The 27,073-nt window shown below is 48.4% G+C and overlaps 1 protein-coding gene across 4 annotated transcripts in view; it reads right to left on the reverse strand.

Moving 5' to 3' along the window:
• ZNF236 (zinc finger protein 236) overlaps window positions 1–27,073 on the reverse strand; it is a 101,118-nt gene that overhangs the window by 20,726 nt on the left and 53,319 nt on the right. For all 4 annotated transcript variants that reach the window (XM_082853351.1, XM_082853354.1, XM_082853352.1 and 1 more), the window contains 15 exons: window positions 21,623–21,764; window positions 20,720–20,980; window positions 17,460–17,704; window positions 16,652–16,753; window positions 16,005–16,156; window positions 13,811–13,914; window positions 12,276–12,427; window positions 11,309–11,521; window positions 9,426–9,708; window positions 7,101–7,204; window positions 5,106–5,471; window positions 4,200–4,345; window positions 3,868–4,108; window positions 3,290–3,469; window positions 440–595 (listed from right to left, as the gene is read on the reverse strand). In XM_082853351.1, coding sequence (XP_082709477.1) covers window positions 440–595; window positions 3,290–3,469; window positions 3,868–4,108; window positions 4,200–4,345; window positions 5,106–5,471; window positions 7,101–7,204; window positions 9,426–9,708; window positions 11,309–11,521; window positions 12,276–12,427; window positions 13,811–13,914; window positions 16,005–16,156; window positions 16,652–16,753; window positions 17,460–17,704; window positions 20,720–20,980; window positions 21,623–21,764 — 2,847 coding nt within the window. The remainder of the gene's footprint in view (window positions 1–439; window positions 596–3,289; window positions 3,470–3,867; window positions 4,109–4,199; window positions 4,346–5,105; window positions 5,472–7,100; window positions 7,205–9,425; window positions 9,709–11,308; window positions 11,522–12,275; window positions 12,428–13,810; window positions 13,915–16,004; window positions 16,157–16,651; window positions 16,754–17,459; window positions 17,705–20,719; window positions 20,981–21,622; window positions 21,765–27,073) is intronic.

The raw sequence follows: 27,073 nt of genomic DNA on the forward strand, positions 1-27,073 counted from the left end.
TATTAAAGCCTATACTTCAAAACCTTAGTAAGATGTCTTCTTTTAATTCTGCCATCCTACATTCAGCTGGTGCCCAAACATTCCCACCGCAGGGCACAAAGTAACGAGCCAGAGGCACTCTCAGCCTGGGTGACACAGGGACAGCTTTGTGACTTGCAGACATACACAATGCCTTGCATATTTGAATAAGATTATTTACCTTTGTTCTTTAGAAGGTGGAAACGACCTTAAAAGGTTAATAACACTCGAGACAGTTCTGTGTCCTAGAATTATACATAAGCCACTAATCATCACAGAACCACATCAAACGTATTAGAACATGCAGTTGACACACTCGTCACGCAAGAAGACAGGTGACTTCTCTCTGCTGACCAGGTGCAGAGCCCTGTAACTATGAAACGTCATGAAGCCTCTCGTGGCTGGATCATTAGCTGCATACCTGAAGCGTTTAATGTTGCACTCTGTGAGAGAAGCTGATCATTGCTTATGGTCAAGGTGGCACCCGTAGATTGATTATTGATTGCAGGTGCTGACAATCTTATGCTTCCGTTCAGTTCACTACTTCCGTTAGAACTGTGCTGAATAAGATCTTGACCTAAATAGAAATTAATACTGTGATATCTGAGAGTAACACATTAATTCACATACTGGCAAGTATGTTAAACATATAATAACATCCTTTTAAAAGTGAAAGCTATTTCATTTTTAATACTATTTAAAGAGAAAAAAAAATGAAAATAAGACCATGAAATACATTTCCCAAAATGAAACTACCTGTTCACACTTTTTAAGCTATAAAGTTTTTAAGTGCGTCTTAAGAGTTCTACTTTAACCCAGCATTTAGGCACTTAGAGCTACACACTTTGTTGAATAAAACTTAAACCGAATTGGAAATACTTCCAAACATGGTGGACTCTCAGCTGCAGCATCGAGGGGCACGAGGGAGGGTACCAAGGCCTCCCTTGCGGCAGCAGTGGCCGCTACAGGTCTCCTGCGGGAGGGTCACTGCCCCACGGCGCTCTGGACGCGCACAGCAGGCTCAAGCACGCCGTGATGTACTCCCACCGAGAGACATGGGCTTCTGTCAGCTTCATTAGCTTGTAACCTTTACATTACAGCATAATTGTATAATGTAATCAGATAGTATGGAAACAGAGGAACATGAAAATTAAAAACCCGAGCTGTTTCAATGAAAACCAAAAGACAAAAGGATGCTGCACTCAGCTTCATAGTCACCGACACCCTCATGCCACACTAGAGAAACAGAACTGGGGAATGAGTCTGTGCAACAGGGGTGGAAGTGTGGGCAAAATAAAACGTGCAGAACTCCTACCAGCAGAGCAGACCCATTTTCAAAGACCTGCGGACAAATGCTCAAAATCGTGTAGGCATCGTTTTTCTGACTCTCTGCTTGACGTGGCTTTCTATTAATAACTAAAGACATCAGGTAGGAGCACTTTTACTTACACGACAACTGGGGGAGACTGAGGACCCTCCTCGCCTTTTACCCAATGTTTAACTTCTTTCCCAAACAGCTTAGGAATTGCTAAAGGTCTGTACACCTTAACTGAATTAGTATTTGCATTCTAGCATTCGTAAGCATTTATAATTCTGTGCATTCATGGAAAACAGAACATTCGACAAAATAACCAAACATTTCTATAGCACAGCTAGATGCTCTCCACAGGTGACCACAAATTAAAAGTTTTTCTAGACTTCTCAGAATGCGACACGAAAATGTTGAGTTAGTAGTCCCCACAGCCAATTCTCATTACGCACAATAATGAGAAGTAAAGGAATAGGAAATCTTAAGCCCAGAGTTTGGGCAACCCTTATTTCATCAACCGACAAAGATTTCTCCTAGGATAACCCTTTTAAGCTTTTTTTTTTTTTAAATTGCACTTATATTCACCTAATACACTAAAAATTAACAATAAAATAACTAAATGATCGATAATAGGAAAACATAGGAGAAACAGAAGTACAAGCCACAAAAACACATTTGCCGAACTATATGTTATGTGTTTTTTATATAGGACTAGCACAACCCCTCAGATATTGAGATTATGCAAAAAAAGTTAATTCGATCAACAAAACAGCTTTCTGAAAGTAACTCTTCCATGTTTCCAACATTAAAATTCAAATATATATATATATAAATACACATATATTAAATAAAAAAGAAGAGAGTTAGTGAATTAGATAAAATTCAGAGTTAACTTCTGCTGCCTGCTAGCACCTAAACACCACTGCGTGTCACTGAGAAGCAAAGCTCCATCCAGGAACAGTTCCTCAAACTCTCACGTAAACTGAAAGGAATAGACGCCCCTCAAGAAAGCAAGCTTTTGGTTTTCTTCTCAATAACTACTCTTTCTTTTCCAATAATGATTTTTGCAGAAATCTCAGGCAACAGAGGTAATAACTACACTGACCGCTCACACGGCTATCAGCCCAGTATTCCAGCCACTGGCATACTGTGTCTCCAGGGAGGTTATTTTGACCCCAGCAAAATGTTTTTCCTTTCTTTTTTTTTTTCTTTAAAAAACAACAATCTCATAGGTTGTTATGAGACTTACATGAGTTAATATTTGTCAAAGTTACTAGAACAGGACCTGGTGCACTGTAAGGGTCAAAAAATGGTTGCTAAATTTAAGAACCACTCAGTTAACACAAAGAGCTCATAGCTAAGTCATGTGGGCAAAGCGCACATGTAAAATATGCTCCAGGCTAACTAAGACGAGAACATACTGTGAGAATTGATGCTCTATAAGGGGAAGAGCTGACCGTGAACATCACAGGCCTGGAACAGGGAGCACATCAGCTGGTGACTCACATGGAGGATGAGCGTGCCAACCTCGGTGGCCTGGGCTGCCAAAGGGTGTCTTCCACCCACTTATCTAGTTCTACCATAATTTTCTACATAATCTGAGAAGAATTCTGAAAAGGTCAGGGGGGTAGGTATCTGTAATCTCCTAGTGTAACCACTTATACCGATTCAACTCCTTTAGCTCAAAGGAGCATGGTAAGAATTATGAAGCCATGGTTTTCTGCTCTTGGTTAAACAAAATATATCTGACAAAGCTACCTGGCTCAAACTGGACGTGCCGTGAGGAACCACCACGTTTAATCCCTGGTATCAGATGGGAGCTGCAGGATGACCATTCTCACATAAATTACGAACACTTCCTGAGGCACTGGATTTAGGCAAAGCTCAGTCTTACAGGAAAAAGATACAAAAAAGAGTTACCTAAACTGCAGGTGAAAGGATTTAAAAAATTTTAAGACTAACCGGAGATGGTCAGGGTGATTTCCTGCGGCGACCCCGAGGACGACGCAGCGGTGGGCCCGGCAGCCTGCGCCAGCACCTGGCTCAGGCTCGAGTTGTTAATGGTCAGGGTGATCTCATGGGGGCCACTGGAGGTGGACACCAGGCCTTGTGATGTCATCACCTGAGAGAGGTCTTGCGTGCCTGGTCATCATTATAAAACAGAACAAAGCTGGGCTTAAAAAAATAATCATTTCCTCCTTGTTCATATTAAAATATTTTAGTGCAACTGTTACTTTAAAAAGAGAAGGATTCAAAATACAGTTATCAGTCATCTCTAATTCCTTAATCTGAAATCATTTAAAAACAAACAAAAAGCCTTATGAGGAAATAGGAAGCCGGTTCCATGAATGCAATCTCTGTGCATATACTGACTAAACATCATTTATCGTCAGAAAAGCTTACTTTATTCTTAGGACATTCATTCGTTAAGCTTTATAAAGAGAAGAAAACAGCATCCCAGTGTCCCCAAACCAAATCTGTGATGTCAGCAGCGAGCCGCAACTGCAGCTGTCACAACCAACCGAAGCGGCAGCTCTCACCACTGCTGCTGGTGGTCAGCACGGAATCCTGCTCCGAGAGCGGGCCTATGGTCAGGTTGGCAGACGTCACCGTGGGCTGCAAGGACAGGCCTGAGATGGGCTGGAGGACCACGCTGGCCGGGACTGTACTGTCTGGTGTCTGAAGGGAGCTGTGCTGCGGGGTCAGGCCGGGCTCCACGGTCGGCTGTGGAGCAAGCAGGTTACCCTGCTGTAGCGTCTGCTGCAGGACGCTTGGGTCAATCTGAAAGCACAGAGGTTGTTGTGATGGAAATTTCACGCTGAGTGTGACTCAGACCATCTGAAAGCACAGAAAAGCCTGGGGGGCGTCGCACCTGTAGCGTGATATTATTAATGCTGGAAGCGTCGATCCCAGAGATTTGAACACTGGGTGCAACCAGGTTAGCCGCCAACTGTAACTGTATGCCCTCGAGGGTGGCCAGGCTTCCGTCTGTCAGAGACACTGTCCAGTCGCCGCCAGCTGCAGAGGAAGAACAGGAATGACTGCGTACCAGACACTTTCTCAAACAGGAAAAACACACTGGGTTTCTAAATACAGAAGTTCTAAACACATACCGACATGACCTAGTTAACAAATACTAATATTTACTTTACACAGGCACACACATATCTAATTTAATCATCACAAAACAAACCTTGTGAAATAGAAAATAATATTATCCATTTTAAACACATCAGGAAACTAGGCTCAAAGAGATCACACTGATCAGCCCAAGATTCAAAACAACGCTATTATTTTGTCTTGTTATGCTTTAATTGCACCATGGGTCATGAAACTGAAAGAAAGCCACTTAAGATGTCCAGTAGCTACTAACAGTTGCTACGTTATTTGTGAGTGCACAAAAAACCCAACTGACTAAAATTTAATGCTTTTCAAATACTGTGTGACCCAAGAGCAATTGGATAACTCGTATATGAGAAGCAAGGTTCACGGGTAGCTATATATTACGTCTCGCTATTAAGTTTGTGAGAATACTAAAAAAGAAACAGGTTTAAGCCCATCAAACTAAACAAAGAGCTGAAGCCTGAAATGCAGAAGTGACATTAGAAAGAATGGGAAACGGAAAGGCAGCTGCGTCTGGAAGTCAGGACTTCAACCTCCCGCGACCTCGCGGGAAACCCTCAGGAAGGGCAGTGTCCTGAGGCTGAAGGTCGCGCCCCCCACCCCCCCTGCCCCCGTCCCGGCGTCCACAGCCCTGGTGCCTGTCAGCCCTACTCACCGGACACGGAGGCGGGAAGGACGGCCTGGCCCAGCAGGCCCTGCTGCAGCAGACTCTGGTCCAGCTGCCCCGCCAGCACGGGGCTGTTCATGATGAACACGCTGGGGTCGGAGGAGGGTGGAGGGGGCGCGCTCATGGGCTGCGGCCCTTCCGGCGGCCCCCGGGGCCCAGGCTTCCTGGCTTTCTTAGGGTCCGGTTTGTAGTGAAACTGCATGTGAGTCTTCCTCCGCCCGGACGTGCGGAAACGCAGCTCACAGTGGGGACACTTGAACGGCTTTGCTCCTGTGTGCAGACGCATGTGGACCTTCAGGCTCCCCTTGGTGGAGAAGGCGTTGCTGCAGACGTGGCAGCTGAAGAGCTTCTGACCTGGGAGAAGCAGCCGTGTGTCAGCGGGCTGGCCGGGTCGCCCCCGTCGGCCAGCGGCCTGGCTGCCACCACGCTGCGTCCACCATCCCCCGCGCTCCCCGGGGCCCCTCGCTCCGGAGGGCCGGTGGCTGGAAAACTTAAAAGTAAGCGAAGTTCACTGTAGAGGATCCGAATTCAGTCTTTCCACGACACGGAGGCACACCAAGCCCTGCCGGAAGCGGGGACCCGCCCTGCATCTCGGGCTCCGCACCCTGATTTTACGAAGCGTGAGCTCACGCCTCACCGGTCTTCTCCGCTGACAAAGGGGCGCCCGAGCCGCCGGCACAGGTGGAAGCCGCCCGGCAGACTGCGCTCCGGGCGCACGTGCCCAGCTCCTGGGGCACCAAGTCCTCTAACACACGCTGCGGGGCGAAGAAGGCCGGGCAGGCGGGGCTGGGCGCGGCGGCAGGGCCCTGGGACTGGCGGCGCCTGCTCCCCTCGCGCTGCTCGGGCCGCAGAAGTCAGCTGAGGGGGGCACTGGAAGGTGTCTTTCCAGAGATTCTCTTCCTAGTCCTGATGCCCGGGAGCCCACACGGAGGCTTGGTGCGCAGGAGGCGTCCTTAGGGTGGCCGGCACCTGCCGCGTGAGCTACCACGCGAGACCCGGGACACAAAGCCACTAAGCGGCTCCCTCCTGACCCTCGGCAGCGCCCAGGGCTGCAGGGGAGGGTCAAGCACAGATCCTAAGGAAACAACAGAAGAACTGTCCGTAGAATAGGCAGCTGAAGGACTTCGTGTATCTGTTTACCTAATTCCACACACGAACCCATCAGAAAAGAATCACAGGACTGTACGCCTATGTGTGAAATTCCACTTGTACCCCCTTGGTCAATTCTGCTTACGGCCAAAACTTCAGAGTGCAAATTGGTGTGACAGTCATAATCCTACGTGCCCTCACGACGCTAACGTTTACTCCGTGTTTACCAGGTGCTGCTTTTACTTTTCTAGGCAATTTAAACCGGGGGTGGGGGGAGGGTACTCGTGTTTGCCCCATTTTCTACATGACGGATGGGCGGGTCAGAGAAGTGGCTCACAAGTGAGGACAGACTCCAACCGGGCAGAGGCCCAGGGCCGCCTTCTCACCCACGAGGGCGCACCGTGCACAATCAAGAAGCAAAGGTTGAGTACGTTTTACTTAGGATGATTAACCTTCAGTTCCTCACATAAGATGAAGAAAATGGCCATGAGATTTGGACGTTAATTGTCTTCCTTTATCAGATTTCCCCCCCACAGAAACAGAATTGCTACCTGGTAAGTGTAATCAGATTTGTGAAAGCCCCAGTTTTCACAAAATTTCAACAAACTGAAACTCTGGCCTGAATGAGACTAAGAGATAATCTTTCTAACACAGGTTTTCAACTCTGAGTAAGACAACTTACAACGCCACATCTGAGACCTAGGTCCTTTCCTTGGGTGTCAGAGATCACTTTCTCCATGTTGGGAATCACAAATCTCTATATTCGTTTCTTCATGGTTCCTGATTTTTAAGCTTTGTTTCATCTTGAGAGTATGTGTGCAAAAAAAATACATAGGAACAAGTATAAAGTGCGGTCGGAAGGCATCTACCAACAGTGCAGGTGTTTGCTCTTACCTGTGTGAGTCTTCACGTGGCAGTCCAGGGTAGATTTAACAGTGAAACTCTTCCCACATTCATCGCATTTATATGGCTTTTCTCCAGTGTGGATTCGAACATGCCTAGCCAGAAAGCATTTGCAATTAAGTGTCTTTCTTTTTAACTTTATACGCATTTACAAACAACTTCATGATTTAAAATTTATAGCTATCCATATAAATAAAAATTATGCGTGACTATGTACTGAATAAATTTAGCAAAACAAAACTTTTAAGCTTCACTCTATATAAATAATACCATAAACAAATCCACAAGACAACAAAGTAATCTGCAAGACCAATGAAAACAAGGCTAACTTTCCTGAAAACCAAAGAGAATCTTACAAATCAGCAGTAAGACAAGAAATATCACAGTAGAAAAACAGGCAACACACAGGCAGCGTAGAGAAGAAACACACGCACCCAAATGCCACATGAAAAGGTATTCCCCAGCCTCAGAATTTAAAAGGAGCAAGTTAAAATGACAAGCCATCCCTTTCCCATCTGTCTGATGATGACCCACTGTCGGCTGGGTGGCCTAGGAGCAGGTGTCCAGAGGCTGGGGGATGTAAACGGCACAGCCCTCGGAGGCCAGTGGGTGTGTCCATCAGCACTGACCCCGGGCACCCACACAGGTGCACACAGAACACAGGACAGTGGGGCTGGCCTAGTGATTCCACACTGAAAACTAGGCAGTCATCAACAGGGGTCTGGGATGCCCACACGACAGAACAAGACGTTGCCGTGAGGGATGAAAGAGGTGGGCGGGTACTGACAAAGCTGTCTGAGACCCCACAGTATGTAACAATTAAACCAAGACCAGAATTGCGTAAGTTAATGCTGACGTATGAGTAGACATTTCTGAAAAAACGCACAGAAGGAACTGCTAATAGCGCTTGTCTCTGGGGAGGGGAAGGCTCTCCCTTCATAGCCTCCTCCGCTGTTTTCGGTCCTGGCTCGCTTCACCAGGACGCCTGTCCAGTATGCAGTGCGGGCAGCTGAGCCTCGCACAATTGTTAAATGAAGGACAGAGGAGAAGGCAGGCCGGCTGCCAGGCCGCAACAGGGGCACCTGCCGCCTCGCCCCCTCACGGGGGTGCAGGGTCAGCAGTCCCACCTCCGGGGCGCACCTCCGGGCCCAGCTGGCTGCTCGTCAGCACCACCCGCCGGCCACGCGCTGCAGACCTTCTCAGCGGCGCGACGATGCCCACGGCGCTGCCCAGCACGACGCCCTCGTCTGTGATTCACACCCCTGCCTCCCGCTGGGGCCCTGCCCCGCCCCGCACCCAGCGTGTTGCTCCCTTGCGGCCACCGCCCGGTCCTCTCCGTAGCTGAGGGTTCCAGCGTCTCACTCCCGGCCTCGGAGTCACGCTGTCATCTTCTTAGCTCGTTCCTCCTCCCCACCCGCCGGGACACGACGCCATCTCGGCTCTGCGCCCAAGCTTGGCCCGGCCTTGCCCACCGCCCCTCGCCCGTCTACCCGTCCCTCTCTCACTGGCACATGCCCCTTCCTGCCCAGCAGGAATACAAGGGCAGGCGTTACTGGCTGCGCTCACGCGAGGAGCACTTCCAGCCTAGCAGCTTCTGGGCAGCCTGTCTGCCCTCCCGTCACATGCAGGGCTCTGTGCGACAGAGAGGGACAGGAAGACGCCTCTTTGGTTTTCTGAAGCAGCCGGCTCTCTTATTACCCATCTTGAAATCCCGACAGCTCCTCCGTTCAATCACCCTCTACCTTTTACCCAGCAGTTCCACCTCCTGAAGCAAAAGACGAGCGCCCCACCCCGGCCCCACACCGTAAACGAAAATCCTCCAAATGTTTTAAGAGAGTGCTGTACTTCGGCCTTCTTTCCTGGAGCCCGTCTGTCAGCTGCCCTCCGCCACTCTGCCAGACCGCATGTCAATCACCGCCTCGCGGCTGACGTGGACTCGACCCCCAGCGCTCGGGCCACCTCCCTGTGTGGTGGAGCCTCGCGCCATACAGACCGGTCGCCCTGTGGGGCGGGCAGGAACCCGCTGCTGTTCTGTGCGCCTACAAGGCTGGGCTCAGAGCCGCATCTTCCTCAGGAAATGATTTTTAATTCTCTTTTACTGCTACCACCGTCACACAGAAATAAGCACAAGCACCCACAGAGCAAGCGGACTTCTAGCTAACGTGCTCAATGAGCTCGCAAGGAAGCCTCCAAACGCACACGGGCCTGCAACCAGGACTCAAGAGAGGGAGGAGCCACTCAGAAGGCGTCAGCACGGGTTGCCGAGGAGCGCGCAGACCACACGTCCACCCCCGGGGCAGCGGGCCTGCACCGCACCTGACCAGGTCGCTGGGCTTCTTGAAGCTCTTGGGGCAGTAGGAGCAGCAGTTGGCGTGCTTGGGCTCGGCCTCCAGCTCCGCCTGCCTGTCCTTCATCTCGCTGACGCGGTCCTTCTCGGCGGCCGACTGCACCAGCACCTGCTCTGAGACGGTGGCGCTCTCCTGCGGCCCAATCTTGGCCAGCTGCGCCGTCTCCTCCTCTGTGAAGGTGATGACCTCGGGACGAGCCTTTCTACACACGTTTCTTTCAGAACTGTCTTCCTCTTCCTCCAGACCCATCTCTAAACAACATGTAGGAAAAAGGATCAAATCCTAATAAAAAACTAAATGTAACAGAACAACTAAAACGAAACATTTAACTTAAATATGTAAGGTTAAAATTAGCAACTCAGTGAGGCTATATTTGTGATGGTAAAGGGTTTTTTCCCACCACTGTCTATTGAGAAGCTGGTCAGGGTGGAAAGGCCATGCCTCTGGGGAGGGGTCACTGCCAAGGGCAGATGCCGTGGCTGACGGTCTCCACCAGCCCTGCCACTGGCAGTGGGCTCTGAATGGGTCAGTGTCCGCACGAGTCAACAGTACTCATACACACAGACGTTCATTTATCAACACGGACACAAAGTGAATTAGCGTAAGAGGACGAGCAGCCCGAAGGAAGAGACCAAACTGATAACTGGCAAACAGCCACCAATTAAAAAGACTTACTGAAAGGCAAGAAAACACTTAGAAAATATGTATGTTGAAGTATTCTCTCAGTGAAATGTGAGGATATATTTACATCCATTAAAAAGAAAGAATAAGCTGCTGTTAAAATGTAACCGAGAAGGAAAAAAAGGTTTGGCTGGGGACAGGGGACAGGGGGACTTTATTATTGCACAGATGGCTAAAACATTTTTTTAAAAAACAGTAGAGACTAAATAGCAAAACGGACGGCTGTCAGAGCCAAAACAGTGAACTAAAATCTGACGATGGCCCTCTAAGTCGCACCCCCATCTCAGCACGCTCACTCCGCCAGCACCAACGGTGTGAGGTGCACAGTGCCGGCTGCAGCGCTGACAGGAGCCCAGGCCCCAGGACACCGTGTAAACTATCGATAGCATAACTCACACTGCACGTGGAACAAGGTCGTTTAAAAGATTTAAAACGCTGTGCACTGGCGCCCTGTGTCAGGATCTATGCGAGGTGCACGTTCTGTCACCGTAATTTCACTCTGGAACTTGCTAAGAAGAAATCATCTCACAGCTACAAAGAGTATAGGCACAAAACCATCCTCCTGGGATTACTATACTTGGGGTGGGAACTGGGCCCATCAGCTCGTCTACCGCTTAAGTTAGCTTCATGGTATCTCGTGTCGATCAGATGAGAATGCGCGTGGTGGGCAAGCACAGCGCCGAGGGTTAAAGCCCCCTGACCGCCAGCTCCTCCTGTTACACCACAGCACTGGGCAGCCACTGCGCATCCAGCAACAGGAAACTGTGTAATGAAACACAACGGGATTCCGTGCAGTCGTTAGAACTGCTGCACACCCGTGCTCACTAATACCAAATTCGCCTGTAATGAACACCCATGGACGACAACACTGCATGTAACGTGCTTTCCTATCAGGGAATTCAGGTCCACCTACGCGTGCGTACATGCACGCGTGGGCGACAGCCTGCCCTGTGCGGGGACGCTGGTATTTTGGTGCCTGGTGACCAGTGAGGTGAGAAGTTTTCCTCTTCGTGCCTCCCGGATCTTTCTTTCAAAGAGCAAATTATGATTGCTTTCATAATCAGAAAATGAAATAAGTTAATATACTGGTACAAATCACCTCTGAAATGAGTTAATCACTAAGTCTCAGCATCGGCTGATGATAAACCTGAATCAACAAAGGGACCACACCTCCTCCTTCTGCCTCTCCCGGTGCTGACCCAGCCGAGGGGACTGTCTGGTGCCTCTTCATGTGCTTTTTACAGTGGACTGTGGTTCGGAAGCCCTGCTCGCAAAACGGACACTTGTAGGGCTTCATGCTCATGTGCGTGGCCGTGTGCCTGGTGAGGCTGCCGTTGGTTGTGAAGGAAGCGTTGCAGACGCTGCAGCTGAACGCCTTTTCTCCTGCGACAGCAGAGACGGGGTCAGAACACGTTCGTTACCTGAAAACCGCACGCGGTCAAAGCAAAGATGCGCTCAACAAGCTGCAAAACCGAAGAGCATGTACTTGCTGTGGTCTCCAATTTTTAGGAATTGAGGGTCTTTCAAGAAGGTTATTTTAAGAAGACGGACGGTCATAATGAAGCAGACAGATCTACTAAGCCCTGACAAGATGTGAAATCATTGCTGGTGGACAAGGAAAATGGTGCGGCCACTCTGGAAAGGCCATTCTGGTTTGGTAAACCCCAAGGTTTAAACAGTTATCATATGACCAAGCAAGTCCACTCCTAAACAGAGAAGCGAAAGCTTGCATCCACACAGAAACGCACAAAACGTTCACAGCAAGATTATTCCTGATAGCCAAAAACCGGCAACACCTCAGCTGTCCAACAGCTGATGAGCGGACAGGCAGAACGTGCTTTCTCCACACAGTGGACTACTGTTTGGCTATAAAAATAAGTGTGACACATGCTACAACGTGGGTGGACCTTGAACACGTGCTGAGTGAGGGAAGCCAGTGACAAAAGGCACTGTGTCGTATGGTTCCGTTTACAGGAAGAGCCCGGAACAGGCAAAACCACACAGACAGGAAACAGGTCAGTGGTTGCCTGGGGCTGGGGGCCCTGAGGGGTGTGATGAAAATGCGCTAGAATTCATATGCTCTAGAATCACGTATGGTTTTCCATGTGTTTACGTCCAGTGCGAGGCAGACAATGACCTGTGTGTGTCTTCTCGTGGGACTTGAGGACCCCAGAGGAAACGAAGCCACGTCCACAGAGCTTGCACTTGTAAGGCTTCTCCCCGGTGTGTGACCGCACGTGCTGCTTCAAGTGGCTGGACTTCTTAAAGCCTTTGTTGCAATAGTCACATCTATACACACAACACAGACCACGTTAATTCACAGCATGATCACAAATGCAACACCTGAGAAGGGAAGAAAAGCAAACACGCTTCACCAGCAATCAGTAAACAATCAGGCCTAACTGTTACAGAAAGCAGGTATGCTTCCAACACTTAGAACACCGAAATACTAGCGAGAAAAACCTGTTAGATCAAACTCTGCTCAGACCGTACCCTTAAACATATTTTATTATTTCAAAGTTAGTAAAACCTACAGCAGTTCTCCAGGAGAAATAAAATTTGATTAACTACAACTATTCCTTTAAACATAACAGGGAATTTATCATGTGCTACTTTCTTTACCAAGTCATAAGATGCTGCAAACCCTTCCACTGCATTAGGGTCAGAATCACCTGAGTCTAGACACTTGGAAATGTCAGTTCGTATACTCTTTAGTTGATAAAATACTTTACCAAACAGATGCTACTGACCTATTTTGAATAATATATAAATATGTAGTGTTATTTTCCTCTTAGTTGTTATGAAATATATTAAAATTAAGGATGAAACAATTATAAATTTCAAAATTCCTATTCACATATTACTAAAAAATTTTTAAAAATTCTGAAAGCTTCTTCCATTTTATTTCCCTATTTTTTCCATTTCCAGGTTTTAATCTGTGATAGAAAGGTACACAGAGCACACAGCTCGGCACACAGCAGCAAGTTCCTAATAAGTGTTGAACGAACGAATGGGGAATGAATGAATGGCCAGAAGTCCAGGAATGCCCAAGCAGATGTCACAAAGGAATCACAAGAAAACATTACACTAGTCTCACTTAAAAATACCCGTGCAAGATCCCAAATTAAACATTAACAAACAATACTTGTTGAATAAATGGAAGTGTGACTTAAGTATCAGGAGGTTATATATAAAACACACAAAGAGCCGTGGACAAAAAGGCACGATATAAATTCAAGTTATTTCTGAAAACACGGTAACAGCGGCCTAGAGTGGGGACAGGAAGCTACAGCAGAGTAGTTTATGGGTACAGGCTGCTGCGTCCAAACCCTGCCCATGTCACTTATTAGCTGTAGAAGCTTTAGCAAGTGAGTCTCTTTTGTCTCAGATACTTTCTTTATAAAATGGGGGTGACGACAGGCCCTGTTTCCCAGAGCTTTTGTGAAGCTGCAGGAACGGTGCAGGTGGGCACTGGGCGCAGCAGGACGGGCTGCAGCCCAAGTGCGCGCACCCGGAGGAGCGTGCGCACTGGAGGAGCGCGCACACCCGTAGGAGCGTGCGTACCCGGAGGAGCGCGCACACCCGTAGGAGCGTGCGTATCCAGAGGAGCGCGCGTACCCGTAAGAGCGCGCGTACCCGGAGGAGCGCGCGCACCCGGAGGAGCGCGCGTACCTGTAGGAGCGCCGGCTCTGCTCCTCGCTGTCGTCCAGGAACGGGGGACGTGGCGCCTGCAGCCCCAGCTCCTGCTGGGGTGACTCCTGAACCAAACGACTTGTCTAAAACATAGTAGAAGCACAGAGCAGACTGCTTGAGCATCTATGAATGAATACAAACACCTAACAACTAAGGATAAGAACACTCATAAATGTGGATTTAAAAGGAAGAAACCCTAATTAGGTTGTTGCAATCATTTGGGCCAAATTAATAACAAAAATCATCTATACCAATTTTAATGAAGAAATACTTATTTTCCATTAACTTGCTTTAATCTTTCCTTTTTTTTTTTTTTTTTTTTTTTTTTTTTTTGTAGTACGCGGGCCTCTCACTGTTGTGGCCTCTCCCGTTGCAGAGCACAGGCTCCGGACGCGTAGGCTCAGCGGCCATGGCTCACGGGCCCAGCCGCTCCGCGGCATGTGGGATCCTCCCAGACCGGGGCACGAACCCGTGTCCCCTGCATCGGCAGGCGAACTCCCAACCACTGCGCCACCAGGGAAGCCCAATCTTTCCATATTTTTTATGTCTATTAAGAGACTACTCTTTCATCTGCTCTATTCTTACTGAGAGTGAACAAAACGCCCTGCTTTCTTAAAATACTAAGTCCCCTCGCTTGTCACAAAATCACAGGGGGAGAAAGCATGTTCCCAGCCCAGGAGCAGCAGGCCTGGAGACAGCAGCCCCTTAACTCAACACCTTCCGGCCACAGGTGGTGCAGCCCAGGGACTGGGCAAAGATCTGCAGGAAACACCCATGTTCAGTGGACAGAGCGCAGGCTGACCTTCAGGACGTGGGGGACAGGCGCAGGAGAGGCCAGAACAGTGGAGAACCTGCCTGCGTGCGCGTGTTTCCCGTGGCTTCCAGGACCCACCCCGAAAAGCCACAAGTGAGCGGGTGTGCAGTCTTGCTCAGAGGGCCGCGTGAAGGCAAGCCACAGAGACGCATGCCCCCCACCACCCAGATTCAGCGCCTACTGTCAATTACGCAGCTTCGAGCTGGGAAAACGTGCTCTGAAAATTTCACTGGAGGGTCCGGGTCCTCCACTTGGCAAAAGTTACCCACAGGGTCTTTTAAAGAGAGAAAATAAGGACTTCCCTGGTGGCGCAGTGGTTAAAAATTCTGCCTGCCAATGCAGGGGACACGGGTTCGAGCCTTGGTCCGGGCAGATCGCACATGCTGCGGAGCAACTAAGCCCTGTGTGCCACAACTACTGAGCCTGTGCCCTAGAGGCCGCGAGCCACAACTACTGAAGCCCGCACGCCTAGAGCCCATGCTCTGCAACAAGAGAAGCCACCGCCATGAGAAGCCCGCGCACCGCAACCAAGAGTAGCCCCCGCTCGCCACAACCAGAGAAAGCCTGCGCACAGCAACAAAGACCCAACGCAGCTCCCCCCAAAATTAAAAAGTAAATATTAAAAAAAAGAGAGAGAGGGCTTCCCTGGTGGCGCAGTGGTTGAGAGTCCACCTGCCGATGCAGGGAACACGGGTTCGTGCCCCGGTCTGGGAAGATCCCACATGCCGCGGAGCGGCTGGGTCTGTGAGCCATGGCCGCTAGGCCTGCGCGTCCGGAGTCTGTGCTCCGCAATGGGAGAGGCCACAGCAGTGAGAGGCCCGCGTACCGCAAAAAAAAAAGAGAGAGAGAAAACAATTGATTTGCCAATCATTTTCACCACTACTGAAAGATTTCCAAAAATGGCAAAATCAATACCAAAACAAAAACTTAAATGCCTCCAACTTGACTAAGAGAGGAAAATTTTAAATGATGCATTTAAATATGTATCTTTAGTATGTCAGCCTTCATTATATTTTCATTCTAACATGTTTCTTTAAGATTCCACATATTAAAATGCTTTGGTTTTCTCGCTAAAGCAAGGCGATATCCTTCAGATGTTACTGAAGTCAGTTACACTCTCCTGACTTTCCTGACTTTTAACAGAAAAGGTAAAGCCACATCATGGGAATGAAATCTTAAAACAAAAATGTTTTAAGGAAATAGAAGCCCTATATGATAAACACTGAGGTTTCCACAGGTGATGCAGCAATCTTAAAGTTGCAACAAGTTAACATGCCCTCTTACGTAAGCAAATCTTAAATAATTACAGTGAAGAATAAGATAGAATCTGCTCAATGATGAGACTTCTGCAATACTCACTACATTAATCGTATCAGAGCTAGGAACCGGAAGTAAGTTCTGCTGATGGAAGCTCGTGGACAGGGCTTGAGACTCCAGTGTGCTGGAATCTTGTAACTGTTGGACCGGTGGAAACTGAGTCTGCTGATTGTATGTGTCAGTCACTGTAAAACCTGAAATAAATTAGAAGACATGAGTTCTACAAAAAATACTAAAGTTACACACACACACATGCACAAAACCAAAAAAGGTTGGTTTTACAAATAAAGGTATTTAAAGGAACATGTCTACTTTCTGAACGGGAATCAGGATTATTAGTTTTTATCAGCAGGCTCTAAAGTGATCTGCTCACAGGCAAGAGGCTACGCTCAGCTCCCATCCTTGCAGGGCAGGCTGACACACCAGCCACAAATAAGTCCCAGTTTCTACTCAATTACCTTTCCTTGGCTAGAGACCAGGTGTAGAATGGTCATTAAAGTCCCCTTCTGGAAAATCTGAACAGACTACAAAATAGCGTATGCACACGCTACCCACGCAAGATGTTATCTGGTTCGATAACTGGTCATAAATTTCAGAAGAGCACTAAAAGAAACACTCAAGCTTGCTGTCAAGTTAACCCCAACCAGGCGCAGCTCACTGGAGAGCCCCGGGTAAGGCCCACCACTGACCCTGTGACAGACCCGCTGGCTCGAAGGGCTGCGGCGGGGGAGCCTGCTCCTCGTACTGGCCCACGTGCCCTTCCAGAGTGTGCTGCGGGACCACAAGCCTGTCTGAAGACAAGAAGCACAGACGAGGGCGGAAAATTCGTAAACCCGGAAGCTGCTTCACATCTACCAACCTGTCCAAAAGGATGCTTCGGTGAGTTTCCAAAAAGCAGCCTCCTTGTTTGGAAAAGACAGTAGGAAGACAATTCATACAGAGGGTACAAACTTACACATGTTGGCTAAAAAGCACAAAACCCTGCTCACAGACCAAATACTTCTTGGGACGCCCATAAAGTAAACAGCAAGCTGACCAGCCAACCTTTTGTCAGGCCCGCAGGGGGCCGGAAGCCTGAGTCGACTGTCACTGAGCTCACTGTCCCCCCGGTGAGCCGGCATCTTTCTGCAGCGAGACCTCCCCGCAGGAGGCAGCGCGCTGGCCGAGGGGCCTCAGCTCCCGCAGCCAGCGGCACCCAGTCCACGGCCTCACGCTGGCAAGTCCGGGAGCCATGCACCAGGACACGCGTGATCACGCAGATGGGCACTCAGTGGAAACCAAAGACTCTCTCGCGGTAGGCTCAGGGGTGAAAGTGGGTGACAAGCAGCACGTATCGGAAGGTCCCATTTCTACCATTCTAAATGCACCGCAGACTCTCTCACGCTCAGACACACGGCACAAACTGCGCTTTAAAAGGTCAGGGACGAGAGGGCCAGCGGGGACTGGAGTACAAAGGGCTGCAAAACTCCTGAGAGTTAGAAGCCCTGAACCGCTCACCTTCATCTGCTTCCAAAGGCTGACCCGCCATCTGCTGGCCGAGCCCCGCCTCCACGCCGGCGGGCGGCCCCAGGTCCAGCACGGCCCCGGGGGTGTCGGCCACGGCCTCAGCGGTCGGCTGCAGTGCGGCGTTCTCAATCTCCACCTGCACCTGGGTGGGCACGTGCATGCCCTGCTGGTCCACGGCGCCGTCATCTATCGGGCAGGCCTGCTGGTGCTGCCGGAGCTGCTGGGCAAGCTCAAATCTTCAAAAAATGGACAACAGTCCGCAGCGTCAGCTGCTGTCAAACACCGCGGGCGAGGTGCGATTTATTCAGTGACAGTTTTCATTTTAAACTGCTTCACTTTGAAGTCGCGGCGGCAATGCAGTTGAGAGTTAAACACTACAAATAATCTGAAAGAAAACCCCCGTGCCCTTATCTCTAAGCGCTTTCACAGACTATAGGGGCCAGAAGGCAACAAGGATTTTTCAAAGTCTGAACGATACAAAAGATGCCACATTTCAAAGCTAAACTCTCCCAATTCAAATTCTGTGATGAGCTGAGGTGTTCAAAACAAGAACTGCACGAGATGAGGCAGCGTCTTGACAGACTGCTTTCAGTGTTACACATACACGTGGGAGAGACGGGACCGTCCTGCAACCTGCTAGGCCGTGCGCGGCTCACTGACCAGTGGGCCACAGGCGGCAGAACCTGGACCACGAGGCATGTGGCTGCGATGGTTTTCTGCAAAATCATTATTCCTGTTAATATTACTTTTACGTGTACAAAGCATACCTGGCATATTATCATCAAGGCCAACAACTTCTCTTTCAAAGAGAAAAATGAACAATGAATTCAGTGAATGAACAAAAACACTGGGGAAAAAAACAAACAAAAACCCAGGTCAAACAATGATCTGATTAACAGGCTGTACAGTATCTCAGCCATGAAGGGGCTACTCCAGTCAGACTCACACAAGCTCTACCGGACGCTGGATGCCAGAATCACGTGAATCTGCTGACTCAGAATTCCATTCTGAGTTCCAAACAAAGTCTTTCCTCTTCATTTTCTGATATCAAAAACAGTCACTTGGGCTTCCCTGGTGGCGCAGTGGTTGAGAGTCCGCCTGCCGATGCAGGGGACACGGGTTCGTGCCCCGGTCTGGGAGGATCCCACGTGCCGCGGAGCGGCTGGGCCCGTGAGCCATGGCCGCTGAGCCTGCGCGTCCGGAGCCTGTGCTCCGCAACGGGAGAGGCCACAGCAGTGAGAGGCCCGCGTACCGCAAAAAAAAAAAAAAAAAAAAAGTCACTTCTTGACTACTTTTACTGAGCGGGGGGGAACAAAAATTACTGAAAAGCAGCAAAGGAAAGAACACGCACTGTCACACCTCCACCACAGGGTGACTGTACAGCGGTGCCGTGGGTTCACGGGGTCCTCTCCACCACCCTGAAGGAGGGGAAATGTGCCCTCTGTTGTGACTGGTGGAGCCTTGTTTTCTGTTTGTTTGCCTGGGTGTTTTCACAACTCTTACTACAGCGACTTTTTATTTTTAATGTAAGTGTATATGGCATTTTAGGAATTCCCAAGACTTCAAACAAAGGGATCAAACGACTGGAGCTGCTGCCTGCTCGCAGGCAGGTTCACAGTACACGCCATCTATAAGATAAACCCCCAACTCTGCAATGACAGACCTACCCGTCCTTACGCTGCCACCTGAAAGTCACGCACACTCTCCCCTGGCGTAAGCATGGCATGTGTCCCTCAGCGGAACCCTGGACAAGCAGTGGCCAAAGCAACACTCCACTGACAGAAATGACCCGGCTAAAAACAGCTGACCCTCTTCCCGGAAATTACAGCACTGGCCTCTGAGCCTGTAAACTGAACTCCCAACACCACCACAAAAGCACACTGTGAAGGCCGGGTGTCTTGCAGAGAGGCGTCATTCACCATGCTCTGCGCAAGCTGTGGCCGCGCCCCATTTCTCTTGGCAGGGGGACAGCAGTGCACGCTCTGAGCGTCTCCGCCCCCATGAACTCCCCAGCCCCTGAATGCGTGTGAAGCACAGAGCTTCCTCCATAAAATGCAGCCAAGTATAACTGGACATATAATTGGCAAGAGTCCCCTAACTGACACCACCAATCTCATATTCCCTAGATGGTCTCGAGAAGCACTTGAACTCCTCGGCTACACGATCAACCGTACCAAAGTCGAGGAGAGTCAATTCTGCCAAGTGTGCTTCGGCAGCCAGAGGGATGAAACCAGAACACCATTTCTCCGAGTTACCTTATTCTATCAGTTGGGAGTTCTGTTTGGTAGGTAATACCTGGACAGAGACATCCGGGTTAAAATACGGCTCAAAGGTAAACATTCTAGGGCAGAAGGCTAATATTCTTTCCTGGTAAGCCTGATAACTCTTGTTCTCAAAGTCTCCTAGGAGGTGGTTGTGGTCACCGTGTCCATGCTTTCCGTTACAATACAGAATTCTGTGGCTTCACAGAAGCACCACCGAATAAGCTCCAGACACAGTCAGAAATGCGTCTCTGTAAGGGCTCGTTGGGTCCCCTCCATTTACAGATGAGGCAGCCCTCTAAGCAAGCAAAAATCTAAGTTAGGGCTTCCCTGGTGGCGCAGTGGTTGAGAGTCCGCCTGCCGATGCAGGGGACACGGGTTCGTGCCCCGGTCCGGGAAGATCCCACGTGCCGCGGAGCGGCTGGGCCCGTGAGCCATGGCCGCTGAGCCTGCGCGTCCGGAGCCTGTGCTCCGCAGCGGGAGGGGCCACAACAGTGAGAGGCCCGCGTACCGCAAAAAAAAAAAAAAAAATCTAAGTAAGCTTTAATGATGGATTTATGTGTTAGCTAAAACATAATTTTTTTCTGTCAACAACCTACAATAATTACCATTCAGATAACACTAATGATATGCCTAGAGGTCCCAGAGTTGACCAAGATTTTCTTTTTTGAAACCTTCATTACCTCATTATAGTAGACAGTGTCTATCTAGCATTTTATCTACTACTGATTATTAGTTTTAAGAGAGTTTAGAAAGCACTTAGGCCAACACTGACTACTTCAACACTACATTAAAAATAAAAATGATGTGCTTCAGTCTATGGTTCTCAATAGGTCATTAAACACTGATACAGAAGTTTCTTTAGCTCATACACCTCCTGCTAGAAGTAATAATAAAGGGAACAAAGACAACTATTTCTTCAAAACGCTCCCCACCATCATCTGGGAATTATAAGGATTGTTAAAAAGTGACCATCAGAATTATACCTACCTATGGGTTTTCATGTGCTTTTTGCAATTTAGTGAGGTCTTAAATGTTTTCTGGCAATAGGGACACATATAGGGACGAAGGTCGTTATGGATGCCCATATGTCGCCGTAAGCTACCACCAGTAGTGAAAGCTCCATTACATATCAGACACTTGAAAGATTTAAGTCCAGTGTGCGTTCGGACGTGTGCTTTGAGCACTCCTGCAGAAACAAAGCCTCTTCCACACTGAGAACATTTAAAAGGCTTTTCACCTGTATGTGATCTAAAAAGAATAAAAATGGTAATGAATAAGCGTCTTACGCTTTCACGCTGCTTTCTAATTTAGAACGCACTCTAGTAATTATCTCACTTGGCCACCCCTTTTCTGAGCTCAGCAGCAGAGAGACTCAGCTCTCACGTCCCCACAACGGGACCTGAGACTCAGCGCTCAGGTGGCTCATCTGAAGTCCGGGGCTCGCATACAACCGACACAAAACCAGACCCCACATCCTCTTCTACGTTCTGTCCTCTTCTCATGACCCCTCACTGTCTCTTGTGATCAGGTTTCTATCAATACTTCCTCTTCCCTGTTGCTAGCGCCAAGAATTAACCTGATGAATACACCCGAGAAACTGTGAAAGAGCATAATCCTCATGAAACAAACCAAATATTATTCTGACATGTCTCAGAGATTGCAAATACTGAAATATAATAGGAGTGAAGTATAATAGGCGGTTTGTGGGTAAAACATTTTGGTCAAGACACTGAAGAATGAAAATATCAATTATCAGTAAATATTCTGGGGTTAAAAGTGACATTTTAAATAACAAAAGCTAACACTACCATTCTTAGTATTTCCACAAGTCACCAGATCACTAAATCACTGTAACTATAAATTTCCATCTCTGAATCTACATTACCTTACCTGATGTGTTGTTTAAGATGGCAAGATTTTTTATAGGCACGATGACAGTAAAAACACTTGTACGGTCTATCTGCTTCATTTACAAAATTATTATTAAAATAACTTTGAAAAAGCTGGTTTCTTGGAATGGGCTGGATAAGACCTACAAACCAAAAGAAAATCAGGAATAATTCACTGTCAGTGCTACTAAGAAATGTCAAAAGGCACCTGCTTTACCCAGAATATAAACATCCTGAGGAGCCGGATTCCAGTGTCGCGACTAATGGCTACTATGTTAATTGTGGTAGGGACTCGCTATTTAAAGAACACCTATCAGGAAACACTTAGAGAGTTAATATAAGATAGATATTCTTTTCGACATAAGGAACATTTATATTGTCACAATTACTTCTCCTTGTTCTAGAGCCAATTTTTCATAGATTTCTACATTTAACTTTCTATATGAGCATCTGTTGGCATGCAATTTATATAAGTACATCAACATGCAGGTTAATCAGAGTTTTTAAGTCCCTTATTTGTTCAGTATGAAGACTGTACCCTAGGTACTATAACAAACTCAGAAATGATTCCAACATGATTTTTTGTTCTAAGAAAGTCAGGGTTTTCATAGAAATTTTATTAAAAGAAAATCTGTAAACAGCAAAATTACAACCTTAAATATTTCAGGTTTTACATACTTTCAGTGAATAAAGAATGCCCTTAGGTTGACCGTGTAATAAGTATGTCTTGATCAAGCAACTGAATTATTTATGAAATTCAGAACAAACATACACCTGAACCCTCTGAATTACTTAATGTTTACCTGGGACGAGAGGAAGACGTACACTGTCAGTTCTACCTGGGCTGTTTGCTCCTCCTCTCTCCCAGACAGTGCAGCTATCAGCCAAGACTCTGGACTGGCCACACTCCCTGCTCCCTCAGCTGTGCCCCTCACTTCCATGCGATGATTACCAACAGGCACCTCCTAACACACTGCTGTCCAGACTGTCCCTAACGGTGCGGGTTACAGCTCAATCCTGTCCCCTAAAACCCGCTTGTTCCTCCCAGCTCTCCTAGTTGTACGTAAGGAACCCCATCCGCCTAGTCATGCGGGGGCCAGGGATTCCAGACTTCTGGAGCCGCTCATCAAGTTTGCCATTTGCCAGTCCTGGAGATCCCACTTTTCCAGTGTTCTTAAACTTGTTTCCTCGTTTCTATTTCCACTGCTATTTCTATTTCGCTTCGCTCGCATGTGAGACTTAACTGAATGGACCCGCACTTCCTGATGCTGCATGAGAGCTCATTTACTTTTCAAAGAGAATTCAGAACCTCCCTTGTGGGACTTCCCTGGTGGTCCAGTGGTTAAGACTCTGCCCTCCCAAGGCAGGGGCACAGGTTTGATCCCGGTTAGGGAGTTAAGATCCCACATGCTGTGTGACACGGCCAAAAAATTAAAAAATTAAAAAAAATAACAGAACCTCCCTTGTGACTGATGTGTGTACAACCCACAGGGCACACACTCGAAGAGCCGCCAAACCTTCTCCCATTTCACAAGGATTCAGGGCTGGGGAGACGCATGGGGACCACGCAAAGCCCTGCCCTCCTGGCAGCTCCAGCATCGCTCTACCCTTCACGGCATCGCCCTGCTTTTTCCCAACAGCTCCTCTCTCGCGCTCAAGAAGAGAAAACTTCAGTCCCTCAGTCCACCCCACCACCTTCCCCGGGACACACGCGCTAAGTCTGCTGCAGACAGGCTGACACGCCTGGCGCTCAGAGGCAAGATGGCCGTCCAAGGGCCGATTCCCAAACCCAGACGCACGTTCACTCTTCTGCGTGGCTCTGTGTCAGGCACGCACCTAGACCAGCCCCCTGAATGTTCTGCTCTGCCTTCTCGTGTCACCAGCAGAAGAATGTCCCTGGCACAGTGCGCCGGGACCCGAGCGGCAATTTGCTCAACCACCTCCCGTGGTCTGCCGCCGAGAACGGGGCCACCGCGACCACCAGGCTCGGCCTCCTGGCCCCGGTCCCCACCTCTCTCCACACCCACCGCCAGCTTCTCCCCAGGCAGCTCCATGCTGCGATTCTTAGCGAGCCTCACTGTCCTACCTCCGCACGCTGACTCATTTCTGTCCCAGCACTTGTCACTGCTGGTTCTGTTTTCTCTTTCCCCACTCCCTGGGCTATAGCTTCTGGAGCCTGGGGCCTGCCCCATGGTCATAGATGTAGCCCTGAGCCAAAGAGCACTGGCCCGGTAGGACACGTAGATACGATCGAATATACTAATGATCCTGTTCTCAGTGTTTACAAAATCAGAGAAAGAAGGGAAGGCAAGAAGCACGCACAAATTCCAACCAAGGTCGTTGATTCACGGTCTGACACTCAGCCTTTATTGGACACCTACTTTCAGGGAATCATGTTAGATTCCATGAAGAGAACAGAAAACTGAAGTGAGTATTTTCCAAACTGGCAGCCAAAAAGGGTGGCTCCTCTGGTCACTGCGAAGCTTGTGAAACTGTGAACCTCAAATGCTCTGCAAGGAAGGTCCACAGGCAACACATAATAGCAGCTGTTAGGCACAGTTCCCCGGTATCTTAGGCAAACAGGTTCAGTAACTATTAGCATAAAGTACCACTTAATTAAAACTGTAGCTCCAAGTAATATCTGATAAGCCATTTTCTTGTTCATTGCTGAACTTAACGGAATGAGTGATTTCTAAGAAAAACACCAATAAAAAAATTTAAAACTCTCCTCCCACAATTAAATTGGGCTGTACAAACGTGAGACATTAATTTTATAGACTTCATCAGACAAAATATACATTAAAAAGCAACACAGGAAAGTGAAATAATTTTAAGCAATTAGTTATATAAATTGTATAAATTCGTGAAAGTAGGTAAAGTAAATGAAATTCACAAGGTAATTTTTAAAAAGTAAAAAGCCCTCCTATAGTCATCTTGTATCTGTTTCATAGGGAAAAAAATAAGATATTCACAAATAAGGAAACAAAGTATTGCTTTTGCCATTTCCCACATCAAAAAAAAAAAAAAAAGGCCGTACTGGGTGCTGGGGGCAGGGCTGTGCAGGGGTTCACTGCCTCCCAGTCAGACCTGAGGTCAGTTAGCAAAGCGGGGTTCCGGGTGAGCGCCTCCCCAGCCTGCAGTGCAGACACAAAGCTCATCCGACGGCAGAGCCGGGCTGCACCCCTAAGGCTCCGGGCTGCACCCGATTCAGCACCTTCAGAGAGCTCGCCACCCGTCTGCCGCGGCAGGCCCTGACTTCCAGCCTGCACGGAAGCAGCCTGACGCCAGAACCTACCGGGAGACTTCAGACGGGCTGTCTGCGCCAGGCCTTGAAGCTGTGAGCCCTGTAAGGCCCACAGACGATCCTCCTCTCCAAGTCACCCCCAGTCTGGCGCAGGGTCCCCCCTCCAAGCCCCACTGTTCTCCCAGCTCTTTCTCCTGTGGCTTCTGGAACCTACGTTCCACAGCAAACAAGTTCTCCATCATACACAGGTCCCATAAACAGAATGCTCAGTTACTCCTTTCTTTTCCGAAACAGCAGGTCTGTGGTCGAGCGGCTGGCCTGGACGCTCCGGCTCCTAAGGCCCCCTCCGAGCCTGAGGAGCTCGAGCCTCCTGTCCCGGCCCAGCTCCGCCTCCCAGCCTGCCTTCGCTTCCTCCCCAGTCCCACCTGCCCTCCACGAACCGAATCCCTTTACCCAGTCCCTTGCCAATACGCTCTTGTGCAAGTCCTCTGGCCCTTTCTCAAATAATTCACAAGATCGTAAAAAGAAAAACAAAAGAATGTGCCCAGTAACACCCCTCAGAGACAACCACAGTGAACGGTTTAGTAGCCACTCTAACAGAAGAGTTTGTAATGTGAGAACATAAGTGGGATCAACCATACACACTGTTCTGGAACTACCTGTCCATACTTCATACATATACTTAACTCTCCAAGTCATTACATATGACATCATCCCCATCACCCTTTGGATGCTGGCAAGGAATTCCACCGTACCAGCGTACCCAGTTCCCTTAATGCACTTCTGGCGGACATTCTGCCTGTTTCTAACTGTACACTACTGCAGGGCTGCGATAAACAATCCAGTATATACAACTGTTACCTTAGTGTCTCCCCGCTAGACACAGAATTATAGTCTCTGGGCAGCATCAAGGTGTATTTATTTTTAAACAGAACCCCAGATGATTCTGACATCTTTGGGGAGGAGGGGAGGAGTCCCACCTTGAGCTCCTCAGAAAGTGAAATAACAGGCTTCATTTTTCTGATGCTTTATTTTTCACGTCTAATAATTTTACAAAGTTCTGTTAAAAAGCTAAGCTAGGGCTTCCCTGGTGGCACAGTGGTTGAGAGTCCGCTTGCCGATGCAGGGGACACGGGTTCGTGCCCTGGTCTGGGAAGATCCCACATGTCGCGGAGCGGCTGGGCCCGTGAGCCATGGCTGCTGAGCCTGCGCGTCCAGAGCCTGTGCTCCGCAACGGGAGAGGCCACAACAGTGAGAGGCCCGCGTACCGCAAAAAAAAAAAAAAAGCAAGATAAATGCACTAATATCAATATGATTAAAACATGAATATAAACTTGGAAGATCAATCATTACAGCGCTGAGGTTTAAAATAATAGATAACCAGGGACTTCCCTGGTGGTGCAGTGGTCAAGGCTCTGCGCTCCCAACGCAGTGGGCCCAGGCTTCGATCCCTGGTCAGGGAACTAGATCCTGCATGTCGCAACTAAGAGTTTGCATGCCGCAACTAAGGAGCTGGCGAGCTGCAACTAAGGAATCCATGAGCCACAGCTAAGGAGCCCGCCCGCTGCAACTAAGACCCGGTGCGACCAAATAAGTAAGTAAATAATTAACTAATTAATTAATTAAAAACAAAACAAAGGCCCACTTTTAATTTAAAATAAATAAATTTAAAAAATAATAGATAACCAAAGCCTGGCTCACTTCGAAGAAAATATTTTTCAAACATCTATGCTCCACAAAAATGGTGGGAGCATACACCATTACACAAACTCACACATACGCACAGTCATATATAGAAAACACAGTGATTTCTTTAAAAAAAAAATAGATATGTCGTATACACATATGATTTGAAAATCCAGAAGCAGCTACAGATCAAAATATTACGATCACCCTGACTCCAATACTTCCCCAGTCTGCACACTGTTTTATTTAAACTTAGTTCTTGAATTTAGAAGAGAAAGCATTTAGAGTACAGTACACCGCATGTCTAGTGAAAACAGTCCCAAGTGCAATGAACTACACGGTATCTGTGTTCAGTAAAGACTAGTGGTGCTCGATGCCAAGATCCAGTGGCCATCTGGGCCCCTGGCGGCTCCTCCACACTCCTGCGCCGGGGGCGCAAGGCTGACGGGTGTGGGAGGAAGTGAGCTTTACTGACCACACCCTGATCCAGAAGTCTGAAGACCCAGGTTCTAGTTCTACCAT

Source organism: Leucopleurus acutus (genome assembly GCF_964270905.1).
Source record: "Leucopleurus acutus genome assembly, chromosome: 13".
Taxonomy (NCBI): domain Eukaryota; kingdom Metazoa; phylum Chordata; class Mammalia; order Artiodactyla; family Delphinidae; genus Leucopleurus; species Leucopleurus acutus.